General features: G+C 44.1%; 2 protein-coding genes across 3 annotated transcripts in view; one reads left to right on the forward strand and one right to left on the reverse strand.

The window, feature by feature from the left end:
* Window positions 1–12,983, reverse strand: part of PES1 (pescadillo ribosomal biogenesis factor 1) — a 39,229-nt gene extending 26,246 nt beyond the window's left edge. Inside the window, exons 1-6 of one of the 2 annotated variants that reach the window (XM_077297250.1) lie at window positions 12,741–12,983; window positions 11,703–11,782; window positions 10,355–10,508; window positions 9,894–10,003; window positions 8,856–9,027; window positions 3,945–4,034 (exon numbers count right to left, since the gene is read on the reverse strand). In XM_077297250.1, coding sequence (XP_077153365.1) covers window positions 3,945–4,034; window positions 8,856–9,027; window positions 9,894–10,003; window positions 10,355–10,508; window positions 11,703–11,782; window positions 12,741–12,764 — 630 coding nt within the window. In that variant the 5' untranslated portion in view covers window positions 12,765–12,983. The remainder of the gene's footprint in view (window positions 1–3,944; window positions 4,035–8,855; window positions 9,028–9,893; window positions 10,004–10,354; window positions 10,509–11,702; window positions 11,783–12,740) is intronic. The other variant, XM_077297258.1, reaches the window with a different exon arrangement.
* A 2-nt stretch (window positions 12,984–12,985) lies between these two features.
* TWNK (twinkle mtDNA helicase) overlaps window positions 12,986–18,609 on the forward strand; it is a 31,411-nt gene continuing 25,787 nt past the window's right edge. Inside the window, exon 1 of the mRNA XM_077297236.1 lies at window positions 12,986–14,363. Within this exon, the coding sequence (XP_077153351.1) occupies window positions 13,118–14,363 (1,246 nt within the window). The 5' untranslated portion in view covers window positions 12,986–13,117. The remainder of the gene's footprint in view (window positions 14,364–18,609) is intronic.

Here is an 18,609-nt window from a genome sequence, read left to right on the forward strand (position 1 = left end):
AGCTACTAGCCAGCCTGAATACATGTGGGAATTCCCTAGCAACCAGGCAACCCCCACATGTACTCAGGCTGGCTAGCAGCTGTAAATCATGCAGCTGCAGCAACAAAAAATAAATCTCCGAGCAGTTACAAATACTCGGAGACCACCTGAGCGTGCTCGGGAAAACCCGAGCAACGAGTACACTCGCTCATCACTAAGTAACACTTCCCCTTAGTTCTCTGGGGGTATGCTGTAAAATCTATCAACATTATTACATTAGGTCATAAATGCACAACCAATGAATTGTATTACCCTGGTTTAAGATGGGATATTCTCACCAAAAGACAGATATGGCAAATCCAAAAGGATATTTCTACCTCAAGAACAAAGGACCACCAGTAACTACACCAGGTTGAATGGCATTTTTCGAGAGGGAGGTGCGGGTTCTGAAGGTTGGACCTGCATCTATCAAACATTTATGTCACATTCTGCTGTCATAAATTATTAAGGGTGGGAATACCACTATAAAGGGAATCCGTTTTTACCCTAGCTTGCATGTCTTACACAGTGGTGGGCCTGTGTAGAGACCCCCAACGATCACTCAAGAATCTTCTCTGTAGCTTTCTGCCCAGCAGACAAGAGCACTAAGCTCCGGTGTAAAAGCTCATAACTTTCTATCGAGCCCACAATCTACTCAGTGTACACACCTCAGGAAGAAGATCAGTAAAGACGTTTCAAAGAAAAATTAACAATCAAAACACTATCACTGTGTAAAACTATGTACAGTCATTGTGAGAACATTCACTGTTTCATCCATTCACCCCTCAGTAGACACCAAACGGAGCACAAAGTGTCTCCATCTGCCTCCTGGTGGGTGGTTCTGTCAGGGGTTTTGGCTGAATCTCATTTTTGTGGGATTTACACGGAAACCCAGACATAAGTGTGCTCAGCATAGAACACAAGAATGTGATCCCAGCCTTATTGTGAAAGCGATCGAAAAAATATCATGTGCCCCAAAATGTTACCATTAAAAACCCTAATTTATTTGCCACAAATCCAGCCCCCACTCAGCGCCGTCATGTGTCACGGGAACTATAGGGGGTTCCCACATTACTGGTAGAACAAAGACTCTGGAAAAGCGACATGGTTAACACCCCCTCAAGTAAAATCCAGTGAATTTTGGGCTCGCAAATCCAAATGCTCCCCTCCTTCTGAGCCCCAGTGTGCCTAAACCACTGTAAGCGGCCTCATGTTTGGCATTTTTGTAATGGAGAGAAGGCACTTAATTTATGGTTGTGTATTACCAGAAACACAAGCTGGGCACAATGTATGGAGCGCTACAATATATGGGTACTAGACGGGCAGATATGCAATTCTCCAGAAAAAATTGGGGCACTTGAGGTTTTTCTGCTTCGGTGCTCAGCAAATGTTGCCTGCAAACTATTCTAGCAAAATCTGTGCTCCAAAAGCCAAATAACGCTCCTTACATCTCAGCCCTGACGTGTAGCCTAATAGTAATTTTTGACAACATATGGGGCAGCACCGCGTTCGGGAGAAATTGCAATATATTGTCTTGCTTCACCTATTAACCCTTGTGTATCCGACAAATTTGCATCAAATACAAAAATTATATCTTTACCACTAAGATGTCATATTTCGAAGTCTCAATGTTAAAAAATAATGTGAGGCACCTATGGGTTCAAAATACTCACTACACCCCTAGATGAATTCCTTAGGGGGGGGGGAGGTCTTGTTTCCCAAAAATTGGGGTCACTTCTCGTGGGAAATGGGGGAGGTGGTTTGAGAGATCTGCTGCTTTCATATTTCAGAGGCTCTTCAAATGCAACATGGCATTCACAATCTATCCCAGGCAATTAGCGCTCTTTCCATGTTTGTTTTTGCACTTGTGTATACACCGCCATCTTGTGGTAGACACTGTTATTGCAGGGTGTACATTCTTGTCAAGGCAATTTCCCCATCTTTTTTTTGTGTATTCTTTTGTGGTCTATACTCAATGTCTGTGTATTTCATTTTAGAAATATTAATAAAGATGTGGTTTTCTTAGACATTTGCCTTGCATGTGTTACAAAAATTAAATTACCCCCCCCTGGCGGTTTTAACTAAAAGAGTCACCTTATGCAGCACTAATGCTGCATTCTGTCAAGGTGGCTCTTATATTTGGGGTCCCTTCCAACGCTGGAATATTCGTTTTTATAATTTGCCCGCCATACCGGTAATCTGTCCGGGGGGCATGTCTTTCCCCCCGGACACAAACGCCTCCCAGCCATCACTCATTTCCTCCGGGAGCCGCCTCCTCTGCCTTCATTAACGTCCCCGGGGCCTGCGCTGTAAGTTCCTATCATGTGATTTGAGTCGAAGGGCAGCGCAAACTGTGCATGCCAGAAGAAAAAACAAACAAAAAAAAACAAAACAAAACAAAAACTTACAGCGCAGGCGCCGGGGACGTTAATGACTGCAGAGGAGGCGGCGCCCAGCGCACGGAGGGGCTGAGGGATGGCTGGGAGGCGTTTGTGTCCGGGGGGAAAAGACATGACCCCCCCGGACAGACTACAGGTATGAGGGTCAGCGACCCCAAATGAAAGAGCCACCTATCAGAATGCAGCATTAGTGCTGCACAAGTTAGCTCTAGTTACAAACGCCTGGGGTGGGGTGGGGGGGTGACAGGTTCCCCTTAAATATAAAATGATGTCTTCATACTGTAGCCACTAGGAGGAGAATAAGCGCTTACTGATTACTGAATTGCTTTTATTGAGCTCAATGGAAGTTATCCCCAACTATGGTAAGCTCTTTCTAGTCGTGACTGCAGACAGCCACGATTATACCATTTAATTCCACTGCCATGTGAGGGAAGCAGAAGATTTGGGGCTTGGTTCCAGGAAAATATATACCATAAATGTATTAAGTATTTAAATAAATTAAATGACAGAAATTTTAATAAGTTATCAGATGTGTACACTTTAATTTAATGTGTCAACATTGATTCATATTGCATGATTATCCTGAGTGAGTGTTCCCAGGAATGCTCATTACTTAATCTCGCCGTGTACACAGGCTGCTGATCATCCAATGAATGAGGAAAACACTTGTTCATCGGGTGAAATCATCTTTTATGCTGCACAAAAAAAAAAAAAAAATTCTCTGCAGTGTATCGCCCCGTATAAACTAAGAACCATGGCACTGAATGAACCATTAGGCTAGGTTCACATCGCGCTAGTGCCATTAGTTTAAAGTATCCATTAAACGGATACGCTAACGCTGATGCCCAAATTCACTTTTTTCTACGATTGCGCTAACGCATGGTAGCATTGCATAGGCATGCGTTAGTAACAGGGGTCTATGCACAGCGAACGCGTCCGTTCGCTGTGCGTTAGAACCAATGTACCCGAAAACGCGGTAGACCACGCTCGAGGGTGCGTCACAAAGTAATAGACCATCGCTAACGCATGCAGATTTTACCATGTGTTAGGATGCGCTACGATAACGGATGGCAATAGGTGCGTTAACGGATGCGTTACATTCAGTTAGTGCCGCTTAGTAACGGATCCGTTAAACGGATGGCACCTAACACGATGTGAACCTAGCCTTATAGATTGCTCGGTGCGCTTTGGACGTTTGGTCTGCCTGTGTAAACAGGCAATTAACTGACCAACGATCTAATGCAAATCAGACAATTTGGATGATAGTGCGACTGTAGAATTAAGGAAAAGCTCTTTTACTAAACAGGGATGTCCACAGGGGTCAGCCTGCCCAAATGACTAGATACGAATTAACATATTGCATGCTCCTGATCATAGAATTTTTTTTTCTGCCAATGTGTTCTTCAGAAACTTTATATAAAGGAATGAGACTGTAAGAGAGAAGTAATGTAGTGGTGGCAAATTCAGTGTAGAAAACCCACTTACAAAAATAGAGTACATGGCGCAAAAAATACATTCTGTACTTACATCATGCGAGAAAGCATATGGTGTAATCCACGTCACTGTCTGTCCTAGGATCTCGGCCTGGTAATAGATTCCTTTAATGGACAGGAAAACCTAAGGAAAATGCAGGCAGGGAATTTAATGTTAAAGAGAAATACAAGCAATGTAAACTATTAAAGGAAATCAATCAGAACAAAATGATTGTTCAAACCAAGCACGGTGCTCCCGTGGCATGGCCGAGCAGTTCAGTGCAACTTCTCACCCACTTGTTTTACATCTATCTCAGTCCTCCTGTAAACCCAGAGTTGGCCATCAAGGAAGATGAGGGTAGCGATAAATACACTGACATGATTGGCAATACCAAGGGAGTATGAGTGCTTTGTTTGAACAGTAGTTTGGTGCTGTCAGAGTCCCTTGAAGTAAAATAATTGTTACGAACACAGATAATGGTAAATGGGCCTTAGGGTAACTTTTTACCTCCCAAAATAAACAACAAATTTCTAATGTAGTCACTATACCTAGTGTGCGCGCAAAGCGCTCTCCCTCATGATGGGCACAGCACTGTCATTATCGGCAGTGGTCAATCTCAAAATAATGTGAAGGCATGGCTCAAACATTCCACAACGCTCCCCATGCCTCTGTAGTGGCCAGCATAAATATGAAACGAGGCAGCGATCTCAGAGACGAAGGCTGCAGAACAGTGGACATTGGGTACAACGACTAGTCATTCGAGATGTAGTCATGTTTAGGCTACTAAATGGTTGGAAGCGTATGCTAGTTATTCGTATACAGGTTGGAAAACACCCAGGGTAAGGTAAGCATCCCGGATGTCGATGGATGCTAGGAACTCCGCCTTCTCCATCGAGGAGATGGCAGAGCGGAGGCGATGTTCGCGTAGCACGTTTATCTACAATTTTATGAAAACAAATAGTTAAATGATTTTACAAAAAGGAGTCATGGCTGAGGACAAGCAGAGCTCTGCTATACCTGTACCTAAAAAGGTACATACGTTAGCTCTGCCTGGTTCCCTAGGACTTCCCTAGTTCAGATGAAACTTGGCAAATCAAGAAGACATTACTGATCGGATCCATCCATACTTAGGTACACTTTGACGTGGTTTGATGACATATGACCTTTGCACTTTTTGTAAAAAAAAAACCAAAACCTCAAAACATTAACTAAGCAGCTTTAAGTTTTTAACTTGGGCAGAAATGGAAGAATTCATGCATGTATCAGTCGCAATGTGCCGATGCATCGTGTAAAGTATAACAGCAGGTTATTGCAAGGTCTGTCAAGATTCTGTAACCTCGAGCTCTGGATCCCCATATGCTATAACTAGGTGCAAGAAATATAACAGAGCAAAAAAAATAATAAGGAGAAGCAAAAAAGAAAATAAGCAAAGGACAGTAACAGACATAGAAGGAAGGGCAAGGAGCTGTGGACCACGTCTGCCTGTGCTAAAAGTACGGGCGCTGTGTGTGTATATATATATATATGTGTATATATATATATATATATATATATATATATATATATATATATATATATATATATATATATATATATATATATATATATATATATATGTATATACATACATATATACACACTCACCGGCCACTTTATTAGGTACACCTGTCCAACTTCTTGTTAACACTTAATTTCTAATCAGCCAATCACATGGCGGCAACTCAGTGCATTTAGGCATGTAGACATGGTCAAGACAATCTCCTGCAGTTCAAACCGAGCATCAGTATGGGGAAGAAAGGTGATTTGAGTGCCTTTGAACGTGGCATGGTTGTTGGTGCCAGAAGGGCTGGTCTGAGTATTTCAGAAACTGCTGATCTACTGGGATTTTCACGCACAACCATCTCTAGGGTTTACAGAGAATGGTCCGAAAAAGAAAAAAAATTCAGTGAGCGGCAGTTCTGTGGGCGGAAATGCCTTGTTGATGCCAGAGGAGAATGGGCAGACTGGTTCGAGCTGATAGAAAGGCAACAGTGACTCAAATCGCCACCCATTACAACCAAGGTAGGCCTAAGAGCATCTCTGAGCGCACAGTGCGTCGAACTTTGAGGCAGATGGGCTACAGCAGCAGAAGACCACACCGGGTACCACTCCTTTCAGCTAAGAACAGGTAACTGAGGCTACAATTTGTACAAGCTCATCGAAATTGGACAGTAGAAGATTGGAAAAACGTTGCTTGGTCTGATGAGTCTCGATTTCTGCTGCGACATTCGGATGGTAGGGTCAGAATTTGGCGCAAACAACATGAAAGCATGGATCCATCCTGCCTTGTATGGAGCATCTTTGGGATGTGCAGCCGACAAATCTGCGGCAACTGTGTGATGCCATCATGTCAATATGGACCAAAATCTCTGAGGAATGCTTCCAGCACCTTGTTGAATCTATGCCACGAAGAATTGAGGCAGTTCTGAAGGCAAAAGGGGGTCCAACCCGTTACTAGCATGGTGTACCTAATAAAGTGGCCGGTGAGTGTATATATGTATATATGTATATATATATATGTATATATATATATATATATATATATATATATATATATATATATATATATATATATATATATATATATATATATATATATATATATATATATATATATATATCTGGAAATATGTGCTAGAGGAGAAACATGTACCAGATATCTACTCTAGATATTAAAAAAAAATCCTAATCCAGCAAGCTCTCAAAACAAGTGACTTTTATAAGACAATGATCTTAGCAGTGTGTAACAAGAACACTTTGGTACAATATGATACCATAACATGAAAAGGGGTATTCAAAGGGGTTATCCATTAACTGGACAACACATTTTTAAAAAAAAGTAATTCTTCCTGTAAAATGCAAACATATATTCATCTCCTATACCGTCATTTCAATGATGTTGGTGACAGGTCTCCTGGAATTATTATTATTATTTTTATAGCACCATTAATTCCATGGTGCTGTACATGAGAAAGGGGTTACATACAGGGTTATATCATTTACAGTACACAAATTTATGATGACAGACTGGTACAGAGGGGAGAGGACCCTGTCCTTGCGGACTTACATTCTACAGGATACTGGGGAAGAGACAGAAGGTCGGGGATGCGACAGCTCTGGTGGTGGTGAGGCGGCAGCACGGGCGCTTGGTGAGGCGGCAGCACGGGCGCTTGGTGAGGCGGCAGCACGGGCGCTTGGTGAGGCGGCAGAATGGTTATTGCAGGCTGTAGGCTTTTCTGAAGAGATGGGTTTTCAGGTTCCGTCTGAAGGATCCGAGGGTGGTGGATAATCGGATGTGTTGAGGCGTGGAATTCCAGAGGATGGGGGATATTCGGGAGAAATCTTGGAGGCGGTTGTGTGAGGAACAAATAAGTGCGGAGGAGAGTAGGTGGTCTTGGGAGGATCGAAGATTGCGTGAGGGAAGATATTGGGAGATTAGTTCAGAGATATAGGGAGGGGACAGGTTGTGGATGGCTTTGTAGATCAGTGTTAGTAGTTTGAAATGGATTCGTTGGGGAATTGGGAGCCAGTGGAGGGATTTGCAGAGGGGAGAAGCAGGGGAGTAGCGAGAGATAACCCCTTCCTCTTGACCTCTGGATGATAGCTTGAAGGAAACAGTTGTGAAATATAAAAAGGGGCTATGCCTATGTAACAAGAGATCCAAAGAATTGAAGACTTTACAAAACCACACCCAGGAGCACTCTACAGAATAGTAGCCAGTGCATCATGGCTCCATCACGAGGGACACAGATTTGACATTCTATAGGATGCCAGCTTAGGGGACAATGGCCCCAGCAGAAAGAATACAGATCTGCTCCAGTGACCAGCACTCAACCCATGGATACGTTTGGGAAAGCCAGGAATGGGACCTACCGGTCACCTGGCTCCATGAAGATGTTCGGTGAAGCCAGGTTATGACCCTCTGGTCACCTGGCCTTGTACATCAATGGACTATCAGCTTCCAAAGCTTGTCGTTAGCTCTCCTCTGTGTATGCCACAGATGGGGATAGCTGGCCCTGGAAGCTCTAAAGCAGTGTTTCTCATCTCCAGTCCCCAAGACCCACCAACAGGTCACGCCCCCAGGAAATGCATGTTATCGTTATGCTATGTGAGCCCTGCAGCCAATCAGCGGCTGCCATTTGGTCAATGTACACTCACTTCCCTTAAGCAAAACTTGCGCATAAAAAGAAAAAAATCGGTGTAGGGGGCAGGAGGACCAAGCCACACTGTGACTGATCAGAAAAGCTGGTCCTCAACTGCTTTGCCCTGCCCACTTCCCTGGAGTGCCAGGTCTCTCCCTGTTTACATGTATAGTTAAAAACATGTCCGTTATTGACAGTGGGTGTCTTTTAAAATATGTTTTTCTTTGAAATGCCCCAGTGTTTCAGAATCAAACATACCTGGCTGAAATCATACAGCCAGTGTCTGATAAATGCCGCCTGCCTCAGCTGTCAGGTTCCCTTTAAATGTTAAAATCCACAAGGACACAACGAGAAATAAACTCAGTCAACAGCTTGGTTGGAAGGGCGGCCAGGAAAAAGCCTCTTGCTAAAAAGAACATGACAGCACGGATAAAGTTTGCAAAGTTACATCTTAACAAAAAAGCACAACTTATGGAACAATGTCCTTTTGACAGACAAGACCAAACTGCACCACACATGCTGAAAACAAAACACAGCATACCGAATAGACAGACATACCAACTATCAAGCATGGTGGAGGATAGCTGAAGATTTGGACTCATTTTGCAGCAACCAGCAATTCTGTAGGGAATACATGGGGAAAGGGGGCAACAGATGCCATGAGATACCTCAGTGCCACTTAGCGCAAAACTAATGGGGTTTTTACTGAGACCTATTAGTCATATATATACATATAGCAAATCCAACAACTCCAGCTGTTGAAAAGTGTTGACAATTGGCTCACCTTGCGTAGAGAACGACAAGCAACTACGTAATTAAGGAATTCTACACTAAGGCGACGGCAAAGTTGAATGGTCTGAACATGACACTTTCCAGTACGCCGAAAGGTAGAAAAAAGAAAGCTCATGGAAAGAGCATCATCCAGGTCACGGAGAGCATCAATAAAGGTTGGGTATCTGCAAATATAGTAAAAACATTGTGCTCAGTTCCATATAGCATTGGACTCAACAGCTGTAATGTGGGCTGAAGGAGGCTTACACACAATAAAAGCAAACATATTGTGGGATAATAAAAGGATACAGCACAGTATTCTCTCAAAAGCTAAAATCATTACATTTTAATTTGAAAACAAGGACAATTGAGACCATAACTGCAAAACTAGTAAAAGGATTCCAATTCCCCCTTCACACCAAATGAAGATAAATAAGCAGATAGTTAACACACATTTGCATACAAAAGTCAAAAAAGTTTGAAAAGCCAGCGAGGAAATGTGTCTCGGTTTTTCCCTGCCTGATCCTATGGACTGCCCGATCTCTCCCCATGTACCTACCTTACACAGAAAGAGACCAGTCAGTCCTCTGGAAGGGGATGCGAGAAGCCAGATGATGACCGGCCACCAGTCAGAAGAAACACAAATGTCCCAGCTGGCTTTTCAAACTACGTTTACATATTTGGCAGCAATCACGCAGCCAGTGCCCGATCTATGCTGCCCAGGGTTCAGGGAAAATAGATGTGATGACAGGTTCCTTTTAAAACTCATCTGGAAAAACTGCTGTGCCAGAACTATGTATAATATTTTTGCAGTATGTACATAAGCTTTAAAGTGAAAATTGACAAATGCCGCAGATTTTATATCATTCTTTGGAATGCCAATCCGCTCCAATAAACCTCCAACACACTGATGAAGAAAGGAGACTAAGGACTCCATCCTAATGATCATAAGCTCCCAGCCATCACCTCCCTTGCAGGAGAGATAATGAATGCCATTTGCTGGAAAACTTTCTTAAATATATCAGGCAGTACAATCTGGAAATGATCATACCTCTCCTTGATGATGTGGTCAAGCTTGTATGTAGGTTTGTTATCTCTAATTCGGTCTACTGAATCCCATTCCTTTTTCCCATAGGCTTTACGCAGCCGACGCACAAATACCTGAAAGTAAAAGGAGCAATTTAACATTTTAAAAGGAGTTTGCTAATTTTTTTATGAAGTACTCCCCAAGGACTGCAGTTATGTAAAATAACAAAATCAGATAGCCCTCACCCTCCCCAGGTCCAGAACTGGTTCTCTGCTGCTGCTCCTGTCCCGAGCTTTGGCTGCAGCGGTAATGTCATGTTGACAGCATTTATCACTGCTGCATCCAATCACAAGAGACTGGCGCTTTCTGAATTAAGTCATGGTGCCTATCTGCTAATGACAATATACTTCTAAGTAATTTCTAAGACTGTTTCCAGCACATGTCTACAATTTATAATAAACTGGCCAGCATATTAGAAAACGTACCTTGTACTCTCTGAACTTCCTCACAATAGGTTCATGCAGTAGAAACTTAATATCCTTCAACAGATAGAAGGTCCGGGGCGCTGTAGACCCCTTGTTCACTTTCTTCTTGTGTCTGGGTTCATGAGGATAGATTCCTTTTAAGATGCAGAGACGTCTAAATGAAGAAGAATGAGCATATCTTACTGGTTTATAGATGTCATGTTTTTTTGCCGCAATATAAAAAATTGTGCTGTGAAAGTGTTCCCACACTACAAACCACACACTGGGATTGGATGCTTACTCGCATTTGTCACACAAATGATAGGCTACATAGAGTGTAGCGCTACTTAAAGGTGGCAGAAATTTTTATATTTTTTAGTTTTCTGTTCTTTAGTTTGCTTACTTGAGGAACTACCATTTCCTGCCACACACAACTTCAAATGCCTATGTGTGTGATAAGGAAATTAGACTGGTATTTCTATTTGTGGAAGGGTCTAACATAATGGAAAAACACTAGAAAAACAGCCATTCTTTTATTCTCACTAAATTCTCCCCCTTCCAATCTGATCTTTTATTTTATTATTATTATTATTATTTATTTATATAGCACCATTAATTCCATGGTGCTGTACATGAGAAAGGGGTTACATACAGAGTTATAGATATCATTTACAGTAAACAGGTTTACAGTGACACACTGGTACAGAGGGGAGAGGACCCTGTCCTTGCGGACTTACATTCTATGGGAGTGGTAACAGGACTTAAATATTGCTGCTGAGCTGCCACTGTCCCGAATCTACAGGTTCCTTGTGCAAGATTGGTGAGTGATGTACAGGATGTGACGGCCAAAGGAAAATCTATAGGCATGTCAGTTTATGATGATGTTTAAACCACTGACACAAACCACCATCGCTGCACCGGAACGTGAACCGACAGTGTGGAGGGGATTTTAAAACAACCATAAATAATTATGATTTTATTTTTTCTTAACTTAGTATAAGTAACATGTAATCTTGGTGAGGGCATCTGTGCCACTCTTTGCCTCTTCCAGTTTCTATATGATAAATCTAGTCTGTTTCTATGTGGTAAATAACCTCCCTAGTGTAGAAATCTCACAGTGTGAGACACTTTCACAAAAAGGATTAATTTTGCTCTTCACACTGCTGCACCAGGAGGGGGCCGGTGACGTCATATCTGCTTGAAGCATCAGGTATTGTGCACCTGTCCTATTCATTGGAACAGGACAGTTGGTGATAACTGCTGCTGGTGCATGCAAGAACCATACAGATGTAATGTCTCCGGCCTCCCTCACAAGTGAGCGCAGTCCAATCAATCCTTTATAACCAACGATAACAAGAGAGCATTTTACCTGAAATCTGGCAGGCTCAGCTGCAGCTTCTTTCGAGCCTTATTTCTTGTGATGTAGTTAGTGGCTGACCCACTCTCATACTGAAAGAGACAAAAAATGATACTGGAAACCAGGACTAAAGAGTCATTGTGCAGGGACATCTGACAAGGAGAATGGTAACGCCTGACCCCATGTCACTTAAGGGTATGTGCACACGTTGTGCATTCGCAGCAGTTTTCCATGCGGTTTACAGTACCCTGTAAACCTATGGAAAACCAAATCCGGAGTGCCCATGATGTGGAAAATACCATGCGGAAACATAGTGTTGTTTATTCCGCAGCATGTCAATTCTTTGTGTGGATTCCACAGCGTTTTACACCTGCTCCTCAATAGGAATCCACAGGTGTAAAAAAGCAGGCAAAATCCGCACAAAAACGTGGTAAATCTGCATTTTACCTGCAGATTTTTCAAAAACTGTGCGGAAAAATCCGCAACATGGGCACATAGCCTAAAGATACATTTCTAGGAGAAATATTGCAGAGTCCTAAGAAAAGCAGTGTGAGATTTGCTTATTTTACAATATGTCACTTCCCTTAGACACAGGAGGAGTGCTCGGGGCGTAATGGCTCTGCGGATCTCACTCCGCAGCACTCGGGTCCCACACTCCCGGCACATACAGATGTGGGATTTAGGGTGGGCGCCCCCATAGGGACCGGGATGACGTCTGTGAAGCGCTGCGGAATATGATGCCATCTCCCATAGATCTATGTCATCATGACGTCCTTCACCGCTTCATCACCCAGATGTGTGACCACCCCGCATGTCAGCAGCCCCCACATTACACGGCACGTGACCAATACACAGGGACCCCAGGCTGACGACATCAGTGCAAACAACACATCAGCTTGGTCTCTCCTCATCAATTTAGAACAGAAGTGGCTGGGCGCCGCCATGTGTGCACAGAGACCGGTGTCCAGCTATATCCCTAGTACAGGGTGGTCACAGCCCAGCCCGGCCTGCACACATACAATATCCCACACACACAGTATCTGACTCTACCTTTTTCTTTTCCAGTCCCCCCATCACTACTTATGGCCGCAGTCCTCTCCGGAACTCCACACGTGTGTGTCCCGCACGCTGTACTAAGGCCCCCACCACGTGACCACGGCAATGCCTGTAGAAACCTCAAGCAGGCATCTACCAAGTCACCTCTGGTAACACAAAACACTATCAGGCAGTAGCGGAGACAGCAGTAATAGGCCCCCGTACTTCCGCTGACCTCCCAGCCTGGGGCATTACACCGGAAGTGACGTCAGGGCGCCAATGTTTTTCATATGAAAGCTGTCATGATGGCGCCGCGCAGCTCCATGCGGCTGGTCCTGTGCTGTGCACGCACGGGCATTGCTCAGAGTCTGGGATAATGTGGGGGCGCCCTGATGCGGGCAGACATGTGGCTGAGCACCGTGCTGCGAGGTGCCGTGCACAGGCTAAGGCTCCCTCCACAAGCTCGGCTGAAGCATGGCGTCGCCTCCGCTGTGTTTTCCCGCAGACATTTCAAGAAGGACCTCATCTCCATGCTTGATGGCTCCATGGCCCCCGTGACTGTCACCGAGATCCGCCAGTATCTCCGAGACGGCAACATCTCCTTCCATGATGGCTACAGCTGCCTGCACGTCCCCAGCCCCTTCTCCCCGAACAAGGACAACCTGCTGTTCATTGACAAGACTACCGGGAGGTTCCTGTGCAAGGACACCCTGCTGGAGGGCACCTGGGAGGACTTCAAGGACAGCATGCACCTGCTCCTCAAGGAGGGCTGCTCCTTCCTCAGCCCTGACACCATGGCCAGCTACATGGAGGACAGCGACCGTGAGGATGGGGAGAGGCAGCTGACCGGCATGGAGATCAGCCGGATCTGGAATAAGGCGGTGTGGCTCCACGATCTGGAGGACGAGGATGCACAACTGATTAAAGCCATGTTTAACATCTCGAAAATAACCAACACTACCCTGAAGAAGTTCGGGGTGAAGTGTTTCCAGCCTACCAAAAGTCTAGTGTTCCCGTGGTACAACCCACGAGATCTCGCCATGAAAGGGTTAAAGTTATTGTCCGCCATGTGTCAGGGTGATGTAGTCAGTTACGTGGAGACGGTTTACCCCGGGCCTTCTCATTACCATAACCTATTTGGCATTACAGTAATGGGCAAGAAGGACACCGAGGTGGTGATCACTAGCCAGGAACTGGATAGTCTAGCTGTACACCAAGCCACGGGGGTAACCACCGTATCTTTGCCACGTGGAATAAATTGTTTGCCCCCTGTTCTTTTGCCATATCTGGAGCAGTTTAAGCGCATCACCCTGTGGCTTGGTGATGACCTGCGTGCTTGGGAAGCCTCTAAATTGTTCTCTCGGAAACTAAGCATCAAGAGGTGCTCTCTTATACGGCCCGGGGATAAGCAGCCGAGCCCGCTGAAAGCGTTAACTCTTGGGTTCAACCTAAATAAACTCCTCAAGGCTTCTCTTCCGGCCAGCCACAAGTCCATCATTTCATTCCGCCAGCTGAGGAGTGATGTGTTTAGCCAGCTGGAGAATATAGAGCAGGTTGCGGGGGTGAAATGGACACGATTTCAGGAACTGAACAAGCTCCTTAAAGGCCACCGGAATGGGGAACTGACGGTATTTACAGGTAAAGCTCTAGTTTAGGTGTTTAATAGGCAAGGATGATTGTTGTAGTGCTAGAGCAAACGCATATACCTAAGCAGGCTGTCCTCCTTGCAGTGCAGTGGCTCCCCCCTCAAAGAAGGGATTTTGATTTTAAGCAGGAACATGATGATCTCATAATACTGTACCTTCAACTGCATTACTGCCTTCACGACTGTTTAATTGCGCCCCTGTAGAGCATATTCTTGGAACACTAAAGGCAAAATTCTTTATATAAAGAGTAACTGTTGTTTAACCCCTTAACGACCTGAGGTATTTTTGGTTTTGCATTTTCATTTTTTGATTCCCTTCTTCCCAGAGCCATAACCTTTTTTTTTTGTTTGTTTGTTTTTATGGTCAAAATGGCCATGTGAGGGCTTGTTTTTTGCAGGACGAGTTGTACTTTTGAACAACACCATTGGTTTTACCATATTGTGTACTGAAAAAGGTTTTTTTTTTTTTACTACAGGTGCTAGAATGTCATCAAAAAGTTAATTTATTTCAGGTTTTTCAATAGAAAAAGTGAAACTCGTATATTATATATACCGTATTTTCCGGCGTATAAGACGACTTTTTAACCCCTAAAAATTGTCCCAAAAGTCGGGGGTCGTCTTATACGCCAGGTACGGCGTGTGCAGGGAGCGATCCTGGATGTTCCCAGGGTCTGAAGGAGAGGAAACTCTCCTTCAGGCCCTGGGATCCATATTCATGTAAAAAATAAAGAATAAAAATAAAAAATATGGATATACTCACCCCTCCGAGAAGCCTGGCTGTCACCGCTGCAAGCGTCTGCCTCCGTTCCTAAGAATTGCAGAGCGTGAAGGACCTTCGATGACGTCACGGTCAGGTGACCGGTCACATGAGCGGTCACGGACCAATCACAGGACTGCGGCGTCATTGAAGGTCCTTCACGCTCTGCAATTCTTAGGAACGGAGGCAGACGCCTGCAGCGGTGACAGCCAGGCTTCTCGGAGGGGTGAGTATATACATATTTTTTATTTTTATTCTTTATTTTTAACATGAATATGGATCCCAGGGCCTGAAGGAGAGTCTCATCTCCTTCAGACCCTGGGAACCACACGCCGTATAAGATGACTGGGCGTATAAGATGACCCCCGTCTTATACAGCGGGCATATCCCAAATTCCATATTTTATATGGAAAAGTTGGGGGTCGTCTTATACGCCCAGTCGTCTTATACACCAGAAAATACGGTAATCATTACAGAGTGATCTATTTCCAGTGTTTATTTCTATTAATGTTGGTGATTATGGCTTATAGACAATGAAAACCCAAGAATCATTATCTCAGTAAATTAGAATACTTTATAACACCAGTTTGAAAAATTTAAAAATCCGAAATGTGGACTACTGAAATGTATGTTCAGTAAATGCCACTCAATACTTGGTCGTGGCTCCTTTTTCATCAGTTACTGCATCAGTAACTTTGGTGTTGATAAAACACAGTGGACCTACACCAGCAGATGGCATGGCTCCCCAAACCATCACTGATTGTGGAAACTTCACACTAGACCTCAAGCAGCTTGGATTGTGTGCCTCTCCACTCTTCCTCCAGACTCTGGGACCTTGAGTTCCAAATAAAATGCAAAACAGCTGATGCGAGCTGGAAAAGATGTGGGCTCAGCGCTGGAGCATCAAAGGGAGGGAGTCCGACATTGGCGTACTATTATGCCCGATGTCGGAGAGGGGTTAAAGGGAGCCTGTCACATGACAAAATGCTAATAACCTGCAGATATGGGGTTAATCTGCAGGTTAATAGCGTTCAGAATTTGCCCGGCATCGGCACTTGGAGTTCCACTGGCTGGAAGAAATGAACTTTATTCCTCCCCGTAGTTTTCAGGTTTCAGTCACAGGGGCAGCACAGGTTGTCACTGCTCTGTTTATAGAGAGCGGCAGCTGTAACCGCACCCCGGCACTGACTGACAGCTCGATCATCATTAGGACCGGATGTCAGTCAGTGATGGGGACACCGTTAGAGCTGTCACTCTTTATACACAGAGCGGTAACTAAAACCCGAATGCTACCAGCACGGATAATATTAATTTCCTCTCAGCAGCAAGTCACTCTGTGCCGGCGCCGAGCAGGTTCAGAACTATTAACCTGCAGATTAACCTCATATCGGTAGATAGTTTTTTACGTGACAGGTTCCCTCTAAATTTTTATATCATAAATCATTAGTACACATGAAAATAAGAAGCTTTGTAATTAGTGTTGAGCGATACCGTCCGATACTTGAAAGTATCGGTATCGGAAAGTATCGGCCGATACCGGCAAAGTATCGGAACTAATCCGATACCGATACCCGATACCAATACAAGTCAATGGGACTCATGTATCGGACGGTATTCCTGATGGTTCCCAGGGTCTGAAGGAGAGGAAACTCTCCTTCAGGCCCTGGGAACCATATTAATGTGTAAAATAAAGAATTAAAATAAAAAATATTGCTATACTCACCTCTCCGACGCAGCCTGCACCTTACCGAGGGAACCGGCAGCGTTGTTTGCTTAAAATTCACGCTTTAACTTCCTTACGTGAAGTCCCGGCTTGTGATTGGTCGCGCGCCGCCCATGTGGCCGCGACGCGACCAATCACAGCAAGCCGTGACGTAATTTCAGGTCCTTCAGGATTTTAAAATTACGTTCCGGCGTTGTGATTGGTCGCGTCGCGGTCACATGGGCGACGCGACCAATCACAAGCCGTGACGTCACGGGAGGCTGGACACGCGCGCATTTTAAAATGCGCGCGTCTCCTGCCTCCCGTGACGTCACGGCTTGTGATTGGTCGCGTCGCCCATGTGACCGCGATGCGACCAATCACAACGCCGGAACGTAATTTTAAAATACTGAAGGACCTAAAATTACGTCACGGCTTGCTGTGATTGGTTGCGTCGCGGCCACATGGGCGGCACGCGACCAATCAGAAGCCGTGACGTCACGGAAGGAAGGAGAAGCGCGCATTTTAAGCAAAGAACGCTGCCGGTTCCCTCGGTAAGGTGCAGGCTGCGTCGGAGAGGTGAGTATAGCAATATTTTTTATTTTAATTCTTTCTTTTACACATTAATGTTGTTTCGATACCGATACCCGATACCACAAAAGTATCGGATCTCGGTATCGGAATTCCGATACCCGCAAGTATCGGCCGATACCCGATACTTGCGGTATCGGAATGCTCAACACTATTTGTAATATATCTCATCAGAGAAATCTGCTTCTTTCTTCTCCCAGACTGATCTGTCACTCTCAATTCAAGTGTGAAATCTGTATTCTGTAAAGATGATAGGTTTTACAATTGTTGAGATGGCATTTGGTAAAAGGAGGATCTAGAGACAGATATAGACTTTCTGCTGCAAGTTCTCCTGAAGCAAGGTACCGTTCTCCATAGAACTTTGAGCACCAATTGTCATATCCTGAACCAGTAATGGGAAAATCTGTATTCACTAAATACAGATTTTACCAGTGATTTGTTAAGTTTGAGAATGCGTACGTTCAGAGGAGAAAGAAGCTGATATCTCTGATGAGATATGTTACACAGTTTCTTATTTTCATGTATACTATTAGTGGGGAAAACATACATCATTTTGCTGAAATGCATGCATTTTTGGCAAAAAAATGTTACAATTTGGTTTTAACACCTTTGCACCGTTTTGCTTTACGTGCTCTTTATTTCCCTACATACTGCTTGATGTCTAGTTAGTTAACAGAGAATCCAATAGTCGCTTCGTTTGTAAATTTAAATATATTTTTCTGAGCTCCTCTCTGCTGACGTGTGACCACAAAGTTTACCTTAAGTTTGATATATTAAGGTCATTAATCGCCACATAGGAACTCAGAAATAGACAGGTAATAGTTACTAGCTAACTATCAGAGCCGACTGATGAATTGTACGTCCCCTACCCCGCTATATTTTTATATTTTCATTGACCGCTTTGGTTTTATTGAGCCAGAGAAGAGTGGAGATAGATGGAAAATAATTAGGTGGGAAGGTGTACTGAACTTTTTCAGCTATGCCAAAGGTGCACTGGGTGCTTATACTTGGCTTGAACAGTCATTCTATGCTGATTGACTACTTTTTAACTTTTTGGCAGCCAGGAATAGACAGTGCAACACAGAGGCTATAGAGGGCAAACTGCAAAAGTTTTAAGGAAGCCTAATTGCAAAAATAGTTTGTAGTTCATTTAAGTAACACTGTGTGATATCTTTAAAACATGTCGTTA

The sequence above is a fragment of the Ranitomeya variabilis genome, chromosome 1, assembly GCF_051348905.1.
Source record: "Ranitomeya variabilis isolate aRanVar5 chromosome 1, aRanVar5.hap1, whole genome shotgun sequence".
Taxonomy (NCBI): domain Eukaryota; kingdom Metazoa; phylum Chordata; class Amphibia; order Anura; family Dendrobatidae; genus Ranitomeya; species Ranitomeya variabilis.